This window comes from Emys orbicularis, chromosome 3 (genome assembly GCF_028017835.1).
Source record: "Emys orbicularis isolate rEmyOrb1 chromosome 3, rEmyOrb1.hap1, whole genome shotgun sequence".
NCBI lineage: Eukaryota > Metazoa > Chordata > Testudines > Emydidae > Emys > Emys orbicularis.
The window spans coordinates 157,004,241-157,027,317 of NC_088685.1; the positions used below are offsets into that span (position 1 = coordinate 157,004,241).

Below are 23,077 nucleotides of genomic sequence, written 5' to 3' on the forward strand. Positions count from 1 at the left end.
GATATTGTGAGGTTACAGTTTATTGTGGACATTGCCTGAAAGTCTGAAATAGTCAATATCCTGTTGTGGCATCTATGAATTAGCTCCTAATGGACGCAAGGTGCTTAATAAGCTAAAAATGGGGAAAAGAGAATTCTCACCCATTATGAAGTTTTGATTTAGGGGCTGAGGAGGTTTGTGTAAAGATAAAGAAAAGAGCATGAAACACTGTGTTCCAGACTAAAGGCTGAATATTATTTCTTAGCCCAAAGTCAGATCTCATGACTATTCTAAAAAGGTAAATTCTGTACACTGGTGAGAGGGACCTCTATCTTTCCTGTTAATGCTGAGATGCTCCTTCATGTTATTCTTTGTGCTCAGCCACCCTTTAAAAACTCACATTCAGACTTATCCTCTGGCTGTGGATCATCTGGACAGGTCTCTCCCTTCAGAATCCAATCAGTATATAACCTTATTGAGCTAGAAGATTGGTTATTTAAGTGTTCCAAATTGTTCTCTCCATGCATCTTTCTCTGCGGATACACACTACAACCTAAACTCTTTTATAGGCATCATCATCTTGTCTTCAGTTGGCCAAAGGCATATTCCACCACTAGGCTGCACCTGGTCTGTGTGCAATTAAACCTTTCTATGGCAGGTTATTTTACATCAGGGGAGTAGAGATTACTGCCTGTCATGCTGACCAATATTGTCACATTGTTGTCTGTCTATATCCATTTGTTATCTAAATAGATTGTAAGCCCCTTTGGGTGTGGCCTGACCAACTTTTTGTTCTGTGTTTGTACACTGCCTAATACTGTGGGGTCCCTGGGTCTGTGACTGGTGCTCCTAGGTGCAGTGGTAACACAATAATAATAATAATAATTAATAATAAACAATATGAATATGAATAAAGGATAGGCTGGGTCTCCCAAAACAACATTGGGGACAGACATACAGTACTGTTGAAATCCACATTATTGGTTGAGCCATTGCTTCTTGTTCTGTCATCTGCCACGACTGAGAACAGCCTAGCTCCATCCTCTTTGGAACCTCCCTTCAGGTAGTTGAAGGCTGCTATCAAATCCCCCCTCACTCTTCTCTTCTGCAGACTAAATAACCCCAGTTCCCTCAGCCTCTCCTCATAAGTCATGTGCCCTAGACCCCTAATAATTTTTGTTGCCCTCTGCTGGATTCTCTCCAATTTGTCCATATCCCTTCTGTAGGGCGGGGGGGAGGGACCAAAACTGGATGCAGTACTCCAGATGCGGCCTTACCAGTGCCGAATAGAGGGGAATAATCACTTCCCTCGATCTGCTGGCAATGGTCCTTCTAAAACAGCCCAATATGCTGTTGGCCTTCTTGGCAACAAGGGTACACTGCTGACTCGTATCCAGCTTCTCGTCCACCGTAATCCCCAGGTCCTTTTCTGCAGAACTGCTTTTTAGCCAGTCAGTCCCCAGCCTGTAGCGGTGCATGGGATTCTTCCTTCCTAAGTGCAGGACTCTGCACTTGTCCTTGTTGAACCTCATCGGATTTCTTTTGGCCCAATCCTCCAATTTGTCTAGGTCACTCTGGACCCTATCCCTACTCTCCAGTGTATCTACCTCTCCCCCCAGCTTCGTGTCATCTGCGAAGTTGCTGAGGGTGCAATTCATCCCATCATCCAGATCATTAATGAAGATGTTGAACAAAACTGGCCCCAGGACCGACCCCTGGGGCACTCCTCTTGATACCGGCTGCCAACTAGACATCGAGCCATTGATCACTACCCGTTGAGCCCAACAATCTAGCCAGCTTTCTATCCACCTTATAGTCCATTCATCCAATCCATACTTCTTTAACTTGCTGGCAAGAATACTGTGGGAGCCATCAACAGCCCCACCACAATTTGGGAAGCCCATTGTTCAAAGTATTCAAAGCCCACTGACAGGTTTCAGAGTAGCAGCCGTGTTAGTCTGTATCCGCAAAAAGAACAGGAGTACTTGTGGCACCTTAGAGACTAACACCACTAGCTGTCACCTTCAGCCCCCAACTAAAACCTCTCCAGCGCATCATCAGAGATCTACAACCTATCCTGAAAGATGATCCTTTACTCTCACAGATCTTGGGAGACAGACCTGTCCTCGCTTACAGACAACCCCCCAACCTAAAGCAAATACTCACCAGCAACCACACATCACTGAACAAAAACACTGACCCAGGAACCTATCCTTGTAACAAAGCCCGATGCCAACTCTGTCCACATATCTATTCAAGTGACATCATCATAGGGCCTAATCACATCAGCCATACCATCAGGGGCTCGTTCGCCTGCACATCTACCAATGTGATATATGCCATCATGTGCCAGCAATGCCCCTCTGCCATGTACATTGGCCAAACCGGACAGTCTCTACGCAAAAGAATTAATGGACACAAATCTGACATCAGGAATCATAATACTCAAAAACCAGTGGGAGAACACTTTAACCTGTCTGGCCATTCTATGACAGACCTGCGGGTGGCTATCTTAAAACAGAAAAACTTCAAAAACAGACTCCAACGAGAGACTGCTGAGCTGGAATTGATATGCAAACTAGACACAATCAACTCAGGATTAAATAAAGAGTGGGAATGGCTGAGCCATTACAAACATTGAATCTATCTCCCCTTGTAAGTATTTTCACACTTGCTTCTTATCAAACTGTCTGTACTGAGCTATCTTGATTATCACTTCAAAAGTTTTTTTTCTCTTACTTAATTGGCCTCTCAGAGTTGGTAAGACAACTCCCACCTGTTCATGCTCTCTGTATGTGTGTATATATATCTCCTCAATATATGTTTCACTCTATATGCATCCGAAGAAGTGGGTTGTAGCCCACGAAAGCTTATGCTCTAATAAATTTGTTAGTCTCTAAGGTGCCACAAGTACTCCTGTTCTCAAAGCCCACTGTTACTCTGGGGACATTTTCAGACATTACCATCCATGAATGGATCAAAGCAGTAATTGCACGGCAAACCTTTACCACAATAGAAGAGTTGACTTGCCAATGCTGAACTGATTAACCTCAGATTTATGACTATTTGGGGTAGCCAGCTTCCATTTGACAATAGCAACCCTCTTCTGGAGTGGGTTTGGCTCCTCTCAACTGCATATCCTTGTGCTAAATAGTCAGAGCAAGCTCCTCACACAGCTACAGGAATTTGGTCTTCCTCACGTGGAAGTTCTGAGTCCACAGCTTGTTGTCTCAGGTCTGTGTAATGATGTAGTCCCACCACTCTGTGCTCGTGGTCCTGGCCCAGAACCCCCAATCATCATAGGGGGATTTGTCAGCCTGCATTGGCTGTCTCCATTCCTCCGACTCTGAATGCAGCTCTTCTTAGCCAAGCGTGCTGCTTCTTTCCCATGGCACTAAGCCAATGCTATAATAATAAATAATATAATAATAATAATATATGGAGATATACCTATCTCATAGAACTGGAAGGGACCCTGAAAGGTCATTGAGTCCAGCCCCCTGCCTTCACTTGCAGGACCAAGTACTGATTTTTGCCCCAGATCCCTAAATGGCCCCCTCAAGGATTGAACTCACAACCCTGGGTTTAGCAGGCCAATGCTCAAACCACTGAGCTATCTCCTGAAATGCTCTCCACTGCATCTCATGCCCTATATCAGTCACCCGCTTTTCTCCCCGCAAAATGAAACTCACATGGGTTGCATTAATGCCAACATTAAGCACTGTTCATTGCTCAGAGTAGGATCAATGCTTTGCCACCAGTTGTAGTGGAGACCTTGGACAGAAAAGTGGAGTGGAAGTGGTTTACTTGACTGAGTTGTTGAGTTAGCACCATTTCTTGGAAAAGACAAATGAGTTCTCTCATTGTATACTGAAAAAGAATTCATAGAGTGGTTTACCTAAGTGCAGTACTAAGAACAATGAGTTATGCCTCCAGAGTGAGAACAGCATCAGTGTGGATGCAATAACTTGAGCTATGTTTGTGGTACCTTTTACGTGTTGTTTCACAGTGAGGTTTCTCAAGTTCATCTAACTTGAGAGGAGTAACTTGAGTACAGATAACTCAAGTTAACTGCAGTGAAGACATATCACTTGTCATGTGGAACAAGAGATAAGGAATTAGAATCAAACCTGGATTTCCTGTATTGCAGAGAGGTGTTAATAGATCCCTAGTGTCTGTGGAATTGCATTAGTCCATTGGAAATTTTACAGCAACTTCAATTACACTAAAAAATTTAGATTCTTAGTGACTTAAATACAAAAGTTAATAATACTATCTGTACATAAGTCCATTATTTTTTGTTACATTCAATTTTAAAAAAATAATCTCCTCTCATTTTCAGTTTTCATTATTGCAGTGACGATGTGTAACTGCATCATAAATGTTGTCAGGTAAAGTTGGAGGCTATAACAATTGAATGGGGCAGTTGAGCTTTTAACACCTGGAGAGGCATGGGAAACAGTTTGTCATTTGCCATAGCTGAATGTTTCTGCTAAAATGCTCATCAGTGAAATAGTTAACTGTGTTGTTATTTAAATAGTTATCTTTAAGTTTCAGGCTTAACAACCCATTGAGATGAATGGCATAGTTCGTACCTTTTGGGTTGCATGAAGCCTGTCTGCAGGCTCTGGAAGACAACACTCCATCTGTTTATGCTCTGTTCACATTTTCAAGGTGGTCTTTGCAGCCACAATGACTAAATGCATAATTTTAAGAAAGGTTAACTGACAGTCTGGAGTGTATGTTGCTTAGACAGGGATTGAATTCTGTGCCAAATCTTGTAGCCGCAAAATACAGAGGGCTTGTTTTCAGCATAGTTTACTCTGATGCTATTTGAAACTGACTGATTTTTTTAAAAAAAATACTATTTCTTGCATCCAGACACTGCAGTGAACTGTGCTGTTAGAGCACCAGGGATTTTGCCTTGAAACACCTGCTAACAATTAACAGAAAATAAGTGGGTATACAGAAAAGCTACTGCCATCTCCTTTCACACATTTGTTTTTCATCACCATGTTTCACCCTGGTTAAGTTAATGACTATATTTTTCTCTTGGGCCTTGTCTTTACTAGGGGAAAAAAAGGTGTGTTCTTAACTTGAGTTAACTAAGGATATGTCTACAGGTATAGCGGCATAGCTGCAGCTACGCTGCTGAAGTGCTGGAATGTAGATTCTTGCTACAGTGATGGAAGGGGTCTTTCTGTTTGCTGTAGTAAATCCACCCCCTCAAGGGACAGTAGCTATGTTGATGGAAGAATTCTTCTGTCAACCTAGCTGCATCTACAGTGGGGGTTAGGTTGACCTAACTACGTTGCACAGCGATGCAATGATGTAGCTAGGTTGACCTAAGTTTTAGGTTGGGGGTGGGCAAACTTTTTGGCCTGAGGGCCACATCTGGGTATGGAAGTTGTATGATTGGCCATGAATGTTCACAAAATTGGGGGTTGGGGTGTGGGAGGGGGTGTGGGCTCTGGGGTGGGGCTGGGGATGAGGGATTGGGGGTGCAGGAGGGTGCTCCAGGCTGGGACTGAGGAGTTCGGAGGGTGGAAAGGGGATTCAGGGCTGGGGCGGGGGGTTGGGGCACGAGAGGGGGTCAGGGGTGCAGGCTCCGGGCAGCGCTTACCTCAAGCAGCTCCCAGAAGCAGTGGCATGTCCCCCCTCTGGATCCTACACAGAGGCGCGGCCAGGCAGCTCTGCACGCTGCCCCGTCTGCAGGCGCTGCCCCTGCAGCTCCCATTGGCTGCGGTTCCTGGCCAGTGGGAGCTGCGGGGGCAGTGTGTGGAGCCTCCTGGCTACCCCTATACCTAGGACCGGAGGGGGGACATGCCACTGCTTCCAGAGCCGCACGGAGCAGGGCAAGCCCCTGATCCCGCTCCCCGGCTGGAGCTCCGGAGTGGGAGCTTGAGGGCAGGATTAAAACCTCGGGAGGGCCGGATGAGGCCTCCAGGCCGTAGTTTGCCCATCCCTGTTTTAGGTGTAACCAGACCTCACTCACAGTAAAATCCTGGTGAAGACACGTTTTCATGTGAATTAGCAGGTTGTATTAAAACTAACAAGTTAAGAACACACCCTTTTTTCCCCCCCTTAGTGAAGACAGCCTGGATGTTTTGGGTTTGTTTTCTCTCGATGTTTTAGGATTGCTAAACTGAACTGGGATTTCGCTTTTGATCCCTGAACTGGTTGGTGTGCAAAGCATCAGCTGTTACAGGTGGCTGATTTCAATTACCTTACACGCAACATTTTATTTATTTATGACTTAGCCCTGAATTCCTTCTGTAAACAAATTGCGGCATGTGCAGGCATGAAGAAAGATATGAATTCATGTTGTATAAAACTTACATGAAATCACAAAGAAAAAATTAGGAATTAATAACCTAAATCATCACAGTGTCAACTGAAACACTATTTGACAGCATGACCTATAGGTTTCTCCAGAGTCTTAGGCCTTGTCTAAACAAACAGTTTTATGGGAAGCTGGGGTGTAAATCTAACCTGAACTAGCATGTTACGGACTAAGCGTTTGTTTGGACCCTGCACTAAAAATTCCCTTGTGGGCTTTGAAGTAGGAGTAGATTAAAGCACACTAGGGAAGTTTAAGTGCTCTGTGGACCCTCATGCTGTGCACTAAATGTGTGGCAGTCTAGTGCAGGGTAGAGTCACACCCAAACTTGCCATGAACTAAGTGTTCATGTAGACAAGCCTTAAATCCAAACCCCCTTTCATTAACATCTCTTCTGAAGGCCCATAATACATTCAAAAACCTGGATAATTAAGTAAATTACTTTTTTATTTCATTCCTTTCTCTTAAAAAATGTACGGGCAATTTTTTCTCTCAGATACACAGAGACAACAACTCCCACTGACTTCAGTGAGAGCTCTATGTGTATTTTCAGAGGAAGGGTTTGACCCGTTGTAACTTAATTTGTTACTCTTCTTTATGATTTAGTTGTAGTGATTATCATATGTTTTATAATCGCTAACTAAAATAGATCTTGATGACTCTTAACATTTTTAAATGGTTTCTTTTAACTTTTTCTCTACCCAAAGCTGAAAAATTGCAGCAGAGTGCTTACATTGCCTTTGGATTATTGTAAAATAAAAGAAGGAATATTTTAAAGAAGGTACTATCTGAAACACTTAAGGAACAGCTAAACATGTATTTTCACATATTATTGAGATTGGATGAGGATAAGATGATTGAAAAGTTAAGTGTCCTCAGCTCAGCAAATACTACAGCAACTGAGTAGCACTTAGGAAAAAATCCCATGGAGAAAAATCTCAATTTATTCATGCAGTTGTGTTAAAACAGTTTTTAAGGTTTTTCTTTTTATCTTTAGTTGGTGCAACCTCATGTAAAAAAGACCTTTTAATAAAAATGGTATAACTGAAAAGGTAAAAGAATGGTTGGGAACATCATGTCCACTTGCCACTTCTAATTTTTATTCTGAGAAACATATATTTTTGGTGGTGTATGTCTTAAAAGTATGTGTAATAAATAGCTTGAGCTATAGAAAGGGAATGTAGCCATTATACATATTTCTTACTTTACTTTGTGTGTGACTGTATTGAAATAAATACATATATTTGCACTGGGAAATTTGCACAGCATTTGCTAGGTTTGCTAAGTTCTCTGTTTTTTTTCCCCTAACAAGTTATCTGCCGTGTTACTGGTTTTAATATCTAGCTAGTTTCTGAATGAAAGACATATTAACCTAGAAGCCCTGCAATGACATAATTTCTTTTGAATTCCTGTAATTGATATGCCATGGGTGGCAAGATAGTATAAAAACTTTGTTCTGATGTGATATTGTTGAATTCCTTGTTGACAAGGGCAATTGTCATTCTGTAGTTCTATACAGAACAGATGACAATGAGCTTCCTCTTGCTGCCTTCTTGTTTTCTGGTACAATGTTATTTTTTAAAAAAATGCTCAGTTACAATTAGGCCAGTTATTAAAATATCATCGGTCATTTCCTTTGACAACATGTTGTCGTTGATGTAACACAATAGAATTTGGTGGAAAGGTTATTCCTATTTCTCTGGCTGCTGTCAGTACATACGAGCATATTACATTCTTCAGCTTTCTGGAAATGCTCTGTTTGACTAGGTGCTGGGAACAGGAAGTCTGAGGTTATTAGTATGTTTGCTTGGTTTCAGACTGTATGATGCAAGCTCTGTTTCCTAGAAGACACTGTGTACTGAATAGTATTTTGTAGACTATTTTATTAAATCGACTAAACTTAAATGAACTCAGGTTGATAAGAAATGATTGTCAATTCTGAGGGTTTTCATAATCACTTCTGTGGTATCTAGCTTAAGTACTTATATGGCTGTCATGACTATAGGATCTGTGCACCTCACAAACTTGAATGTATTTATCTTCACAACAGTCTGTGAGATAGGGCAGTACTATTATCCCCATTTTACAGATAGTGAGTCTGTGTCTCAGTATCCAAAGTGGTTTTCCCAAGGTCACACAGGAAGTTCGTGGCAAAGCAGGAAATTGTATCCCAGTCTTTGGAGTCACAGGCTAGCAACTAGCCACTGGACCATTCTTCATCCCAGGATCACAAGTCAGCACTCAGCTGTAACAGTTTTCTAGGCAATTGCCGTGTGTGTGTGTGTGTGTGTGTGTGTGTGTAAGAGAGAGAGATAAAAATAGAGGTATCGTAGGTCATCTGGCTCTTTAGCATAGTCATAGTTCTGAAGTCAGGGCATCTTTTTCAGACGAGAGGTATTACAAATCTATCAGTCCCTGGCCTGTTTCAAATACACACTTTGGATTTAACTATTCCCTTAAGCACTCTGTTCACGTGACTTGTGTCTGTTCAGGCAAGAATGGGGTCTATATTTTTGAAGCATGAGACCAGCCTTCCAAAATTCAGTTCACCCACTCTATTTTTAAATGGGTGATTGATACATCGTCATTATTTTATTTTTATTTTTCTGATAATGAGTGGTGAGTAGATATTGCAGCATTGCCAACCCCAGGCATTCAAAAATCATGAGTCAGGCCCCAAACAGTCAAGATAGTGGCTTAAAAGTAATGAGATTTAAAAAAAAAATGCATTCTTTTGATTGCCTTGTGGATTTTGAGCTGTTAGGGTATGCATGATTCATATTTTCAGGCTGTTCTCCCAGCCATGATTTCTAGAAAAGTTGTAGTAAAAGCTGAGATTCTCACAAAAATCCTCCAGGATTTGGGGCTTGAAGAAAATGCCAAATATCATGAAACTTGAAATAAAATCATAAGAGTTGATAACATTGATTTTATGCCTATGTTGGTAAACTTCATGACAGTTTTGCAAAGAAAGGATCTTGATGTTTTACACATACACAATATCTCTCCCGCTGACAGATTGTAGTTGTGTTTTACTTTGGATCATAACATTCAAAACTGGGGAATATCTTTTTAATAATTTAATATTTAAATCTATTCCCGGATAAATGATGAAGTGGCCCAAAGAGAAAAATACTTGCAGAGAGAAAAAGAAAAGTGAAGTTGACATAAACACTGATACATTCAATTCCTATAAAAGTAGTCTGAGGATGTGTACTATAAGCTTACAATTTTCAGTTACAAGAAATATGATATGTCCCATTTTTAATAACCCGAAACAAATGGTCACATCCTTCTGCAAGATATGTATCGTTAGTACATTTTGCTTGAAATAGTGTTCATATAGGACTGTGAACTCATGCCTGGATAGCCATATAAGTGTCCTATCTCCATTCCCAGAATGACAGAATAGATAGTTGACACAGCTGTTTTTTTATTTTACAAGTCAGAACTCTGGATCCTTTCCCTTGTTTAGCCTCTCCATATTTTTTATTCCGATTTAATTCATTTTCTGAAAATCTGGGTTAAAAAAATAAATTTTGGCATATATTTGAATACAAAACAGTCACTTGCTCTTTATTTTTTTTAGAAAACAAAGCCTTTTCTATCTTTTGAAATGTTGCATATTAAAAAAAAAAATTGTTCCACTTTAGAATGTTCAGAAATGTCAATGTGTTTTTATTCACACATGCAGATTGTATACAATTTAAATATCCATTATAAGTAGTTAATATTTCCATGTCAAAAGTAATTGTAGGTTCTTTAGATGGTTTGAGTGGAGATGCCTAAATTGAAGGGGCAGAGAGGGGACTGATATTATTTATTATTTTATTATTTAGATTTAAAAGTAGACACCTGTTCCAGGCTCTAGGCACCATAACATAATTAATGATACAATGAATACAGTTAAATTAAATCTAACATGTATTAGCTATCCCATTGTAAAAACTTAGTGACACAAGTCCTTAGTAGACACAAGGTAAATTAAGTGAAGTCATCCGCAGCTGAGTGTATAGTGTTGACCTCTCCTAGTTACTTTGTGATAAAAACTGCACTAGGATTTTTCAGCGGGATACTTAATGTACATTAGCTATCCTGCTGGGGAACCCCTCCACCCCACACACGTTTTTTGCTCTGAGGACATAGCCTTAGCCTAAATTGAGTGAGAACAGCCATGCTCTGAAACAGTACTTGAGCTGCACAGAGTGATTGGATTAGTTATCACAGAGTGGTCATGTCAGCAGCTGATGTTTTGTGTTAACTTGAGCTGTAGCCTATGCCCCCTGACAGGCCAGCCAACTCAAGTTTAAAAACAGCAACACACTGAAGTTAAGGGGTTTTGTGTGCGGATGGGACTTGAGTCAAGGGCAACACTCAGGGCAGGTCTTCACTACGGGGGGGGGTCGATTTAAGATACGCAAATTCAGCTACGCGAATAGCATAGCTGAATTCGACGTATCAGAGTCGACTTACCCCACTGTGAGGATGGCGGCAAAATCGACCTCCGCAGCTCCCAGTCGACGGCGCTTACTCCCACCTCCGCTGGTGGAGTAAGAGCGTCGATTCGGGGATCGATTGTCGCGTCCCGACGAGACGCGATAATTCGATCCCCGAGAGATCGATTTCTACCCGCCGATTCAGGCGGGTAGTGTAGACCTAGCCTCAGTTTAGAACTCTAATTAACTCTGCAGTGACAACAAGCCCATAGGGATGTGGTTGAGGCAGCTGGGTAGAAGCTTGTTCTGCTCCAGCCCATGCGGTACCTGTTCTGTGGATAAGCAGAGGAATATGATTTCCAAGGCTATTATCAGTTTGGCATATTCACTGGCGCTAACTTGACGTAGTACTTTTTGATTCAGATTCAATACAGGGCTGCATTTGTCTGAACCAATTCTCATAAACTGTTCAGATCAATTTTTGTTTTGTGAATGGAAAGGTCTCAGGTCCTCAGATGTAACAAGACACTATGTTGATGAGGACTTTGTAAGTACTAATTAGTATGTAGGCAAGAATGCTCATCTCTTTCTACTGCTGTAAACTAGTCTGTGCTTTTGTTCTCCCTTATTCAACAGAATTTAGCCTCCTGGAATCCCTCAAATCCTGAATGTCTCCTGCTTGTTGTGAAAGAGCTTGTCCAGCAGTATCACCAATTCCAATGCAGCCGATTACGGGAGAGCTCTCGCCTCATGTTTGAATACCAGACTTTACTTGAAGAACCCCAGTATGGAGAAAACATGGAAATTTATGCTGGCAAAAAAAACAACTGGGTAAGCTATTGAGAACACTTCTGATAAGAGCACAATAAATTAATGCTTTTAGAGTTCCTTTCACTATAGTAATTCTAGCCATTACCTTGTAAAATAGAGCTATTTGTGTGATGTGGGCACACATACTATGGGTTTACAGTGGTGAAAAAAACCCTGTTTGTCCCCAGCTGACCTCTGCACTCTCCACTCCCTCTTTTGTTCACTGCTTCTATTCCATTGCCTCACTTGAATCTGATTTCCAGGTGAGCAACAGTCTTCAGAGCTGATGGCAGTGCATCTGGTTTACAGATGAACTGGTAAAATTTTTTGTGAGAATCACGTGTTCTGTCCCATTGAGGCTATGTCTGCACTAGAAGGCTTTTGCTGACATAGTTATTTCAGTTAGGGTATGATGGAATGTGATTTTAGTGACATAGCTGGGCCATCAAAAGCCCCTACCATAGACACAGTTACACTGGCAACAGTGCAATTTTGTCAGTATAGCTCTGGCCTCACTAGCAGTACTTTGCCACTATAGCTGTACCAGCCCTAGTGTAGACACAGCCTGAATCTCATTGAAGTTTTCTAATTCCACACCTCCAGGGCCTGGTTTTTAGTTTAATTATCTGAACTGCACTATCTGATGGTTGTAGATAGCACAGGGGTATTTGATTATATTATAGTTATAGGGCATTGTCAACCCCTTAACCCCTTTTCTTACATGTTGTCTGACCACCCTCTTAACATTTACGTGTTCTCAGAGCTCCACTGTGCTTTTGTAAGTCTCAGTACTGTATCTGGTCAAACCCCTTATTCAGGAAAAAAAAAATGCTGAAATTAAATGTAGGGAAATCCTTTCACAATTGTTGTTTGGAAAGCATGCTCTAGAAAATTAGCTCCCTGTACCTACAAACACTGCCTAAATATTTTGTGTTGAAATGTGAAAAGACTTCTTCATATTTTTAGTTTGCAGACGTGCATTCAACCTTTAAAATAGGTTTTGGTAGTACCAAAAGCTGTAGTTTAGATTGTGAAAAACTTCCTATTATGAACCCCTTTTTTTCTAGTATTTCTAAGTTTTGGGCTGAGTCCAACACCCATTGAAGTCAATGAGAGTCTTCCCTCTGAGTTCAGTGGCTGATGGTTTTTGAAGGATTTGTCTTTTGAGTTGAAACTCTCTTAGGGGAGGATCTATTAATGGAGATTCTCTATGTCCTAGTAAGGAGGAGAGGAGGGAAGATGATAAAATGCAGGTAGGATCTGATGAGGAACTGTCAAATGAAAAAAAGTCCTATTCAATTACATCATGTAATGGCAGACAGCTAAAAAATGACAAGTTTTTAAAGTGCTTATATACCAATGCTAGAAGTCTAAATAATAAGATGGGTGAACTAGAGTGTCTCGTATTAAATAAGGCTATTGATATAATAGGCATCACAGATACTTGGTGGAATGAGGTTAATCAATGGAACACAGTAATACCAGGGTACAAAATATATCAGAAGGACAGAACAGGTCGTGCTGGTGGGGGTGTGGCACTATATGTGAAAGAAAGCGTAGAATCAAATGAAGTAAAAATCTTAAATGAACCAAACTGTACCATAGACTCTCTATGGCTAGTAATTCCATGCTCTAGTAATAAGAATATAGCAGTAGGGCTATATTACCAACCACCTGGGATGGTGATAGTGACTGTGAAATGCTCAGGGAGATTAGAGAGGCTCTAACAATAAAAAACTCAATAATAATGGGGGATTTCAACTATATTGGCTGGGTACATGTCACCTCAGGATGGGATGCAGAGATAAAGTTTCTTGACACCTTAAATGACTGCTTCTTGAGCAGCTAGTCCTGGAACCCACAAGAGGAGAGGTGTGACGGGTTAGATCACAGAACCCCCCTTGGGAGCTGCCACCCAATGTGCCAAGACTACTTCTGCCCCTGCTTTCCCTGCCAGCTCGGGGCCCCAGCACCCTGTCTTGCTGAGCCAGACACTCCCGTCTGCTCCAGCAAAGACCCAGGGTTTGAATTACTTTCCTCAAAGCTGCAGGTTTACCTGAAAGCAGCTAACAGAAGTGTTCCTGTCTTTAACACTCAGATGCCCAACTCCCAATGGGGTCTAAACCCAAATAAATCCGTTTTACCCTGAATAAAGCTTATACAGGGTTAACTCATAAATTGTTCGCCCTCTATAACACTGATAGAGAGATATGCACAGCTGTTTGCCTCCCCAGGTATACTCTGAGTTAATAAGTAAAAAGTGATTTTATTAAATACAGACAGTAGGATTTAAGTGGTTCCAAGTAGTAACAGACAGAACAAAGTAAGTCACCAAGCAAAATAAAATAAAATGCACAAATCTATGTCTAATCAAACTGAATACACATAATCTCATCCTCAGAGATGCTTCAGTAAGTTTCTTTCCTCAGACAGGACACCTTCCAGGCCTGGGCACAACTCTTTCCCCTGGTACAGCTCTTGTTCCAGCTCAGGTGGTAGCTAGGGGATTCTTCATGATGGCTCCTCCCGCTTTGTTCTGTTCCATCCCTTTATATATCTTTTGCATAAGGCGGGAATCCTTTGTCCCTCTCTGGGTTCCCACCCCCTCCTTCTCAATGGAAAGACACCAGGTTAAAGATGGATTCCAGTTCAGGTGACATGATCACATGTTATTGCAAGACTTCATTGCCCACTTGCTAGCACACATGTATACAGGAAGGCTTACAGGTAAAACACAGCCATCTGCAGTCAGTTGTCCTGGTTAATGGGAGTCATCAAGATTCCAAACCACCATTAATGGACCACACTTTGCATAATTGCAATAGGCCCTCAGAGTTATATTTCATATTTCTAGTTTCAGATACAAGAGTGGTACATTTATACAAATAGGATGATCACACTCAGTAGATTTATAAGCTTTGTAATGATACCTTACAAGAGACCTTTTGCATGAAGCATATTCCAGTTACATTATATTCACTCATTAGCATATTTTTATAAAATCATATAGACTGCAACGTCACAAGAGGCAATTCTTGATTTAGTCCTAAGTGGAGCACAGGATCTGGTCCAAGAGGTGCAGATAGCTGGAGCACTTGGTAATAGTGACCATAATACAATTAAATTTAACATCCTTGTGGCAGGGAAAACACCACAGCAGTCCAACACTCTAGCATTTAATTTCAGAAAGGGGAACTACACAAAAATGAGAAGGTTAGTTAAACAGAAATTAAAAGGTACAAAAGTGAATCCCTGCAAGCTGCATGGAAACTTTTTAAGACACCATAGTAGAGGCTCAACTTAAATGTATACCCCAAATTAAAAAACATAGTAAGAAAACCAAAAAGTGCCACCGTGGCTAAAGAACAAAGTAAAAGAAGCAGTGAGAGGCAAAAAGGCATCCTTTAAAAAGTGGAAGTTGTATCCTATTGAGGAAAATAGAAAGGAGCATAAACTCTGGCAAATGAAATGTAAAAATATAAGTAGGAAGGCCAAAAAAGAATTTAAAGGACAGCTAGCCAAAGACTCAAAAAGTAACAGCATTTTTTTTTAAGTACATCAGAAGCAGGAAGCCTGCTAAACAACCAGTGGGGCCACTGGACGATCAAGATGCTAAAGGAACACTCAAGGACGATAAAGCCATTGCGGAGAAACTAAATGAATTTTTTGCATCGGTCTTCACAGCTGAGGATGTGAGGGAGATTCACTCCTTTTTAAAAAGGGTTCCAGAGGTGATCCCAGCAATTACAGGCTGGTAAGCTTGACTTCAGTACCAGGCAAACTTGTTGAAACTATAGTAAATAACAAAATTGTCAGACACATAGATGAACATAATTTTTTGGGGAAGAGTCAACATGGTTTTTGTAAAGGGAAATCATGCCTCACCAATCTACTGGAATTATTTGAGGGGGTCAACAAGCATGTGGACAAGGGGGATCCAGTGAATATAGTGTACTTAGATTTTCAGAAAGCCTTTGACAAGGATCCTCACCAAAGGCTCTTATCAAAAAAGACCTAGATAAGTTCATGGAGGATATGTCCATCAATGGCTATTAGCCAGAATGGACAGGGATGGTGTCCTAGCCTCTGTTTGCCAGAAGCTGGGAATGGGTGACGGGGGATGGATCACTTTGGTGATTATCTGTTCTGTTCATTCCCTCTGGGGCACCTGGTATTGGCCACTGTCGGAAGACAGGATATTGGGCTAGATGACTGACCCAGTATGGCTGTTCTTACGTTCTAACTTTTTTTTTTTTGTCTCAATTAAAAAAATGTGTTTAAATACATTTTGAAGCAAATCCCTTGAGCATTTTAAGAGTTATGTGAGGGTGGAAACATTAAATTTGTTAAACATTAAATAAATTATGAACACATTTGTTATAACTCAGATAAAGATATCTGAATTTTAAAATGTATTTGCTGCTAAAGAGAACATGTAGGAAAATGAAGACCTTACCCCAAGTAGCTTGCAGTGTAGATAGAAACCTTGTATATTTCAAACATAATGTGGGTCATACAGATCAGAAAAACATAGAACACAGATGAGTCTTGAAAAACACTCTTACAGTGTTGTTAACTATGCACAAATCCCAGCACAAGCAGGTGGGCTTAACTTGTCAGGCCCTTAGACATTTATTGTGGAAAGGCCTTTTGGAAGAAATTACCGGTAGTTTTATGGAGTCCTTTGAGTGTGGCAAAGAAGGTCGCTAGGAGACTTGGGATGTGAAAAGTATTTCTCAATAAGAAGTGCCTGCTATGCTAAGTTTGGAGGGAAACTGTTTGAAGTTGAATTATAAAAATGCCCTATGGAATTATTTCGATAGAAATTTTACCAAGTGCATACTTTAATATGTTCTACAGAGAGTCCTCCTTGCATGGGTTATACAAAGAAAGACAAACTTCATCACTTTTTTGACATAATGCATGAAATATCCTTACTTTGTCTCAGCGGGGTTAAAATCTTTAGGAAATCAGACCAATGTTTATTTCCTTCTAGAAGAATGAGCTTAGTCTTCTCATAGCCAGGTGGATAAGGCCTCATTTTAAGGAAGCATATGAAACAGAAAGGAAATCCTTCCCATTTCCTTTGCATACACTTGACGCATAAAAAACAGCAATATGTTAGGAAGAGTTTGGCAACTTCTCAGTAGACAACAGTTGCAAAGCAGCCCTTTAGGTTTTACAATTTACATAATCCCGAAGAGAAACTATGGAAAACCCTCTTACCAGTTCTTTCTTCCTCACTGATTTAAATGCTACTTCTGAACCATCTACACTATTTTCAGCTCAAGCTCTCACATCTTAAGATCTCTCCAAGTTTGCTAAGAGTAGAACAAATCAGAAGATGTTGAGAATGAAAGAATCTCTTTCCCTTCCTGATTATGGCACATTTGGCACATTCCAGTTACTCTCACAAACAAAGGCTTTATTTACAGAAATCAGTCTCAAAGTTCTCAGTACATTTGTTTACCTTTGGACAAATCCTGCACCATTGAAGCCAATGGGAGTAAAATTGAGCCCTTTACAGGTAGGATAATTTCATTGCTGAGAAGCAAGGATGGTCATTTTCTGTCAACAGAAAAGGGCTGCTACCCAGATGTGTGCAGAGGTGGACTGTCCTAATGAGAGGAATCCCTCCTCAGTGAGAGAACCCCATTTTGCAGTTTATCAAACAGCTCATGAGATTTATGGCATCCTCCAAACTCAAATTATTGCTCTGGTACTTCTAGTTTGTCCTGGAACCCATATCATAGTCCAGTATGGATTCTGATTTGAACAAAACTTCCTTTGCTCATTTCTAATTATTATTATTTGACAGAGTGAAATTTTCAATATGGATGAATTATGGCCAGACTAATTTGTGGTCTAAAATGGTGAAAAGCTAAAATTTGGTTTCTAGACTACAATAACACCTAGTTTGCATAAATGTCTATTTAAAAGAAGTAATTTACATTGCCATACAGGTTCTGTAGCTCTCTTTATAAAATAAAACATCTACTAGTCTATTTCCCCCCCACACACACACCCCATTCAGAGACACTATCCCACTTTGGAAATTAATGGCATGAAAACTGTTATTTAACAAGCAAGCACATACCTGAATGATGGGGAAAGAGGAAGACTCTATCCATGTTTTTCTATTTTCCTCCACTAGTATAACTTTAAAATGTTCTAATAGAGTTTTTCAGAGAAAGATCTTGTACAGTTGGACGGTAAATGCCCAAAGGATTTTTAAGCCATATTTTAAATCCCTGGAAATAGAGATGTATACAGTAGACATCTATTGAAAGAGTAACCTTGTTACATCCCTTTTTTCTCTCAACAAGTCTCTTCAGTTGTGAAAAAGGACATTTCGTCTTATATGTGATTATTCTGTTGCAAGGAAAAATTATTCTTTTTATCTGATACCATAGTACTTTCACTGTATTTTTGGGGCCTTATTTTCAGTGTAGCAGAAAGTGTTGATGAGATTGGCATGGCTGCAGTCTCTTTAGTTATTAGTGGTAATTATGCCAGTTCTTCCCAGTAACATTCAGGCAGTCACTATATTAAATAAGTGTACCATCAAAATACATATAATGAATTTCCCATTAAAAAAAAAAATTAGAGATGTGTGCAAGGCATGCTAATTTCCGATGCATCTAAATGCTGTACTGGAACACACAAATAGCCAGATTTGCAAAAGTGGGGCCTGATTTTCAAAAAACATGCTCAGTTTCCACTATGGCACCTAAACAAAGGGGCAAAATTTTCTCCTCATTCTCAGTGGGAGCTACTGAGTGCTGAGCACTTTTGAAAATCTGAGCAATATATTTAGGTGCCTAAGTGAGAACTGTTGGGTTCCAAACTCTTCAGAAAATCTAGCCCTAAATTAGATTGTAAACTCTTCAGGGTATTGACTGTCTACCTCTGTGTTTGTACAGTATTCAGTACAGTAGAGCCCTCGTCCTGGTTGGGATGTTTAAGTGACACCACAATAGAGAGATTGTGTATTACATTGTACTCTGGATGCAATACAGAATAGTAATTATTTTGCCTATGATTTTTAAAGTAGAGTCCTTTAAAGACATACCTATTTAGCAGTCAGGATGTAGTTTGTGCAACACGTCATTGATGACCTTTATGTTCCCCCCCTTATTATTGTAATTTGAGTTTTCATGAGGTATTTACATTCATGGGAATAATTTATGCTACTAGATGTAATCCATTTGTTAAAACACTTAGGATGCAAGTTAACTTGTGGCTGCAGAAACAATGACTTCAACGGTGATGAGAAAAGAGAAGACATACGGCCTGGTTTAATCTAATGTAGGTTCTGATATGGTGCCAGCCATTATGCTCTCTAAGGACCTTTTTACCATTGACTCAGTGGGAGCAATGCCCTGAGAGTCTTGGGATACACTGCCATATTGCTTATTGTGAAAGCTGTAAATAAATGTTTTTTTTTCATTTTCAACAATTACCATTGAAAGCTGTTGCTTAACTCTTCCTCCCCCAGTTGCTAGAAGATACTGCCTTGCTAAATATTTCAGTCTGAATAGGTTCAGCCTGTGACCCTGTCTGCTGTAGATAATGGAGAGTGAGATCACTTTAGCTGTAGGTCTCATTATTTTTGTTCCTTTCTCCTCAGACTGGTGAATTCTCAGCTCGCTTCCTTTTAAAGTTACCAGTGGATTTCAGCAATATTCCCACATACCTTCTCAAGGTAAAATAAGTGACTGTATTGACAGTGCTCATTTTGTGAGAAAGTTTGGACTAGTGAGATGTTCCCAGTAATAATTTTATTTTGAATTTCAGAAATTTAGCTAAGAAGCTGAAAATCAGACCTTTCAAAATGTTTGGTTGGTGGGCTGGAAAAGTGTCAGTAGAGTTACTTTGTATTCCTGATTAAATTGTCCTTGCAAATGTGTAACAATGAAAGGAGTTTTTTCCCCAAAGTTTTACCCATCAGGATGGGGAGGGAGGGGAGAATCTACCTGGATTAATTGACTAACAAAACTAACACACATTGATTAGATTCCATTTTAAAGACTCTGCAGGAGCCTAGGATTCACTAAGTCCATTTTATTATTGTGCTTATTCTGACCCTACATCCCTTCTTCCTACTCACATAAAACTGCAGCCAATTGTGATATAATGATAACGTGGTATTATCACCAACATCAGAAAAGCAATGCAAGAATTAATTCAAATATAACCTTTAAATCTTCGTAGCTATCAGGATGGAATGGATGGTGATTTTTGCCTAATAAGTAACGGTTTGCTGTAGCTGTTTTTCGTCATCCCTGTTCTTTGTGGTTTAGGTGCCAACAAGAGGTGTGCTGTGTGCACGTGTACTACATGCAAAAAGTGAGCTTTCTCTGTAGAGTAGAGTATTTAAATAAGGGCTTGAGGCATTGAAAATGCAGGCACTATTTATGAGAGATTTTTATGTGATTAACTCAAGAAAATACATGCACTGTACTTTTCCTGAGTCAAGTGTGTGCTTCATTAAACCTTCATCCTCAATTTACAGTCAACTAACTCTTCGTTACGCACCCTGGGTTATACAACCCAAGCAGGGATGGTGTTTGGCACAATACAGCAGATCCCTTGGACCTAGCCTTATTGCAAAAAATACATATAGTAAAACAAAATGAAGAACTTGAAAAATGAGTATGAAGTAGAGTTAATTTAGGTCTACAAATTACTTTTCTATTCCAGAACAGCAATATGTTTACCTCGGCACCCCTGTGGGTACATGCATGCTTGTATCACTCAGTTGTCTCAGTTAGGCATCTATTTAAGATCATGTGAATATGTATTTAGGAATATTTATAAGCAGTTCATTAAAGCAATAAAATACTGTTTTGGCATAAATATTATCTTTATTTTGGTAAGAGGATATTTTTCCCCTTTTGTGTTTTTTCTACTTTTTCTCCAAAGTGTATATGATAAATACAACTTCATTATGTATGACACTTTCTATACAGGAGAGAATTCAAAGAACTTTACAGAGTTTTATATATTATTGGTCTGAGAGGTCCCCTCCACTTCCAGAAATGGAGGGGACCCAGATCTGAAACTTCTACTTTGGGTTGGGGACAGAACAGAAGGCCTTTGGACAGATGGATATGGTTTCTGCAGATTTCTAGTGATCCATGGGATTGGGGAGACAAAATGCTGGCCAGTTCCTTGAGGTAGAAGGAGGGAGAAAACCTACAAACTCTGAGACAATTCTAAATAAACTCTCTGTGTGAACTAGTAGAGCTTAATTTCCCCAAATTGGCTTTTCCCAAGTAGAGGTCAATTTGTGTAATTAGAATTAAATAGTAGCAGAAGAGGACAGAGAAATTAAGAGGTTGTAGTGAAGGTCCCCAAAAATGTAATTTTCCTATAGTAAATTTACAGTTGAACTGTGAAATATGATATATAATGCTGTTCTGTAAATAGTTCTGTGGTGCTTCAGTAAATTTACTGTGTGGCAGGATTGCACTTCTTGGTGACCTTATAAGCAACATTAAAGGCAGTTGCTTTCAAATCTCAGGTGAAAACAACAAGAGAGTGGAGTGCACATAAAGTAGAGTAATAGAAGAATGCTATTTCAGATGTAAGAATTTGCAGAAAAGAAGGCTCTTACACTTTCAATAGTATGTTGTACAGATTGAGAGAAGACTAATGATTAAATAAGTGGAGTAGAGACAGATAGGATCCATAAAAGTAGAGTTGAACAAGCCCAGAGAGGGTGTTAGAATGAGGAGAGAAGTTTTCCACTCAATCCTGAAATGAATGAGGAGCTTATGGAGATATTGGAAGAAAGGATGTTTTGGTGCTAGTACTAAGAATAAATATTTATTAGATAAAGCTATGCTAGGTTATTGTGTGACAATTTGGAGTGTGTTCTAACGTTGGGAATGCTTATTATTCACTTGAAAAACAATAGAAATGTAGGACTTGAAGGGACCTTGATAGGGCATCTAGTCCAGTCCCCTGCACTGAGGGAGGACTAAGTATTATCTAGACCATCCCTGACAGGTGTTTGTCTAACCTGTTCTTAAAAACCTCCAATGGTGGAGATTCCACTACCTCCCTAGGTAATTTGTTCCAGTTCTTAACTACCATTACAGTTAGGAAGTTTTTTCCTAGTATGTAACCTAAATCTCTCTCGCTGCAATTTAAGCCCATTACTTCTTGTCCTGTCCTCAGTGGATAAGGAGAACAATTTATCACCCTTCTCTTTATAACAGGCTTTTACGTGCTTGACAGTTATCATGTCCCCCCTCAGTGTTCTCTTCTCTAGACTAAACAAACCCAATATTTTCAGTCTTTTCTCCTAGGTCATGTTTTCTAGACCTTTAATCCTTTGGAATTTCTCCAATTTTTCCACATCTTTCCTGGAGTGTGGAGCCCATCATTGATGCTTTGCAAGAACGATATGTGTTTTACATTCAGTACCACATTCATCATTACTTTGGCAGTTTTTAGAAAGTGCATTGTTAATTGAATGAGCCCAGTCACCTCCAAAGGGTTCTGAGTTCATTTATGTTCACTGTGTCCACATACTCTAGACTTCCTCTGTTGGTTAAGTGTCTGCTACTCCCCCTCATTCTCTCTGTTTACAAAACTGCTTCAGAGGTGACTCATCCTACCAAGGTCTTGCAGAACTTTTTGGAGGAGAATATGAATAGTGGTTAATCCATTTCTCAACAAATCTAGAGCTTGATTGGTATAGCTCTGGTCAAGTGTAGGTAGTCTATTGGTCTATCCAAGGCCGTGATCAAGTGTCTTGATGTTTTTGGTCTTTTGGCCTCGAGATGAAAACCTTGTCTTTGTTTCTGGGACCTTGAAGTGAAAAAATTCCTAGACAAGTAGCTGCTCTATTGCTCAGCCATGTTAGAGCTTAGACGTTTCTCTATGCTGCAAGTGAGTGCTAAGGGGAAAGAGTCTAAAGGTACCATCTTCCCATTCCATGCAAGCAGCAGGACAGGATCTCTTCATGGGATATTCCCATGTGCTCTGAATTGGGGACTGCATACTGCAAGTAAAAGGACACAATTTGCTAACTTAAAAATATGTCCCACTCTCTGTTTGTCCAAGCATGCATGCTTAGTGAATAGCATGTATTAGCTAGTGACTTGTGCTGCTCCTTTGTCTGTTCCCCATGCCTATACCGTGGAATTCTATCCTTGCAGACAGGATTCCTAGAATGGAAGCTACAGTTGTCAGCCTTCTGGTTGATCCTCATCACAGCATGGACAAGGGAGGGATTAGGTTTTAAGAATTTTACTAGCTTGTCTCTAAATTTATAATGTTTAAAAGTCATGGAATGTTGGCTTCTTTGTGACACTTTCCAGAATCAACTCAGAGTCCTATTTTCTATGTTGTTTGCATTAAAAAAATGCTATACATATATTCTCTAAAACAGCGTTTCTCATATGTTTCCACTAGGGCTGTCTATTAATCGCTGTTAACTCACATGATTAACTCAAAAAAATTAATCGTAGTTTTAATCACAATGTTAAACAATAGAATA

The 23,077-nt window shown here is 39.9% G+C and overlaps 1 protein-coding gene across 2 annotated transcripts in view; it reads left to right on the forward strand.

Annotated features, from left to right (window-relative positions):
• Nucleotides 1-23,077, forward strand: part of BABAM2 (BRISC and BRCA1 A complex member 2) — a 304,684-nt gene that overhangs the window by 88,313 nt on the left and 193,294 nt on the right. For both annotated transcript variants that reach the window (XM_065400929.1, XM_065400928.1), the window contains exons 5-6: nucleotides 11,392-11,586; nucleotides 19,196-19,270. In XM_065400929.1, coding sequence (XP_065257001.1) covers nucleotides 11,392-11,586; nucleotides 19,196-19,270 — 270 coding nt within the window. The remainder of the gene's footprint in view (nucleotides 1-11,391; nucleotides 11,587-19,195; nucleotides 19,271-23,077) is intronic.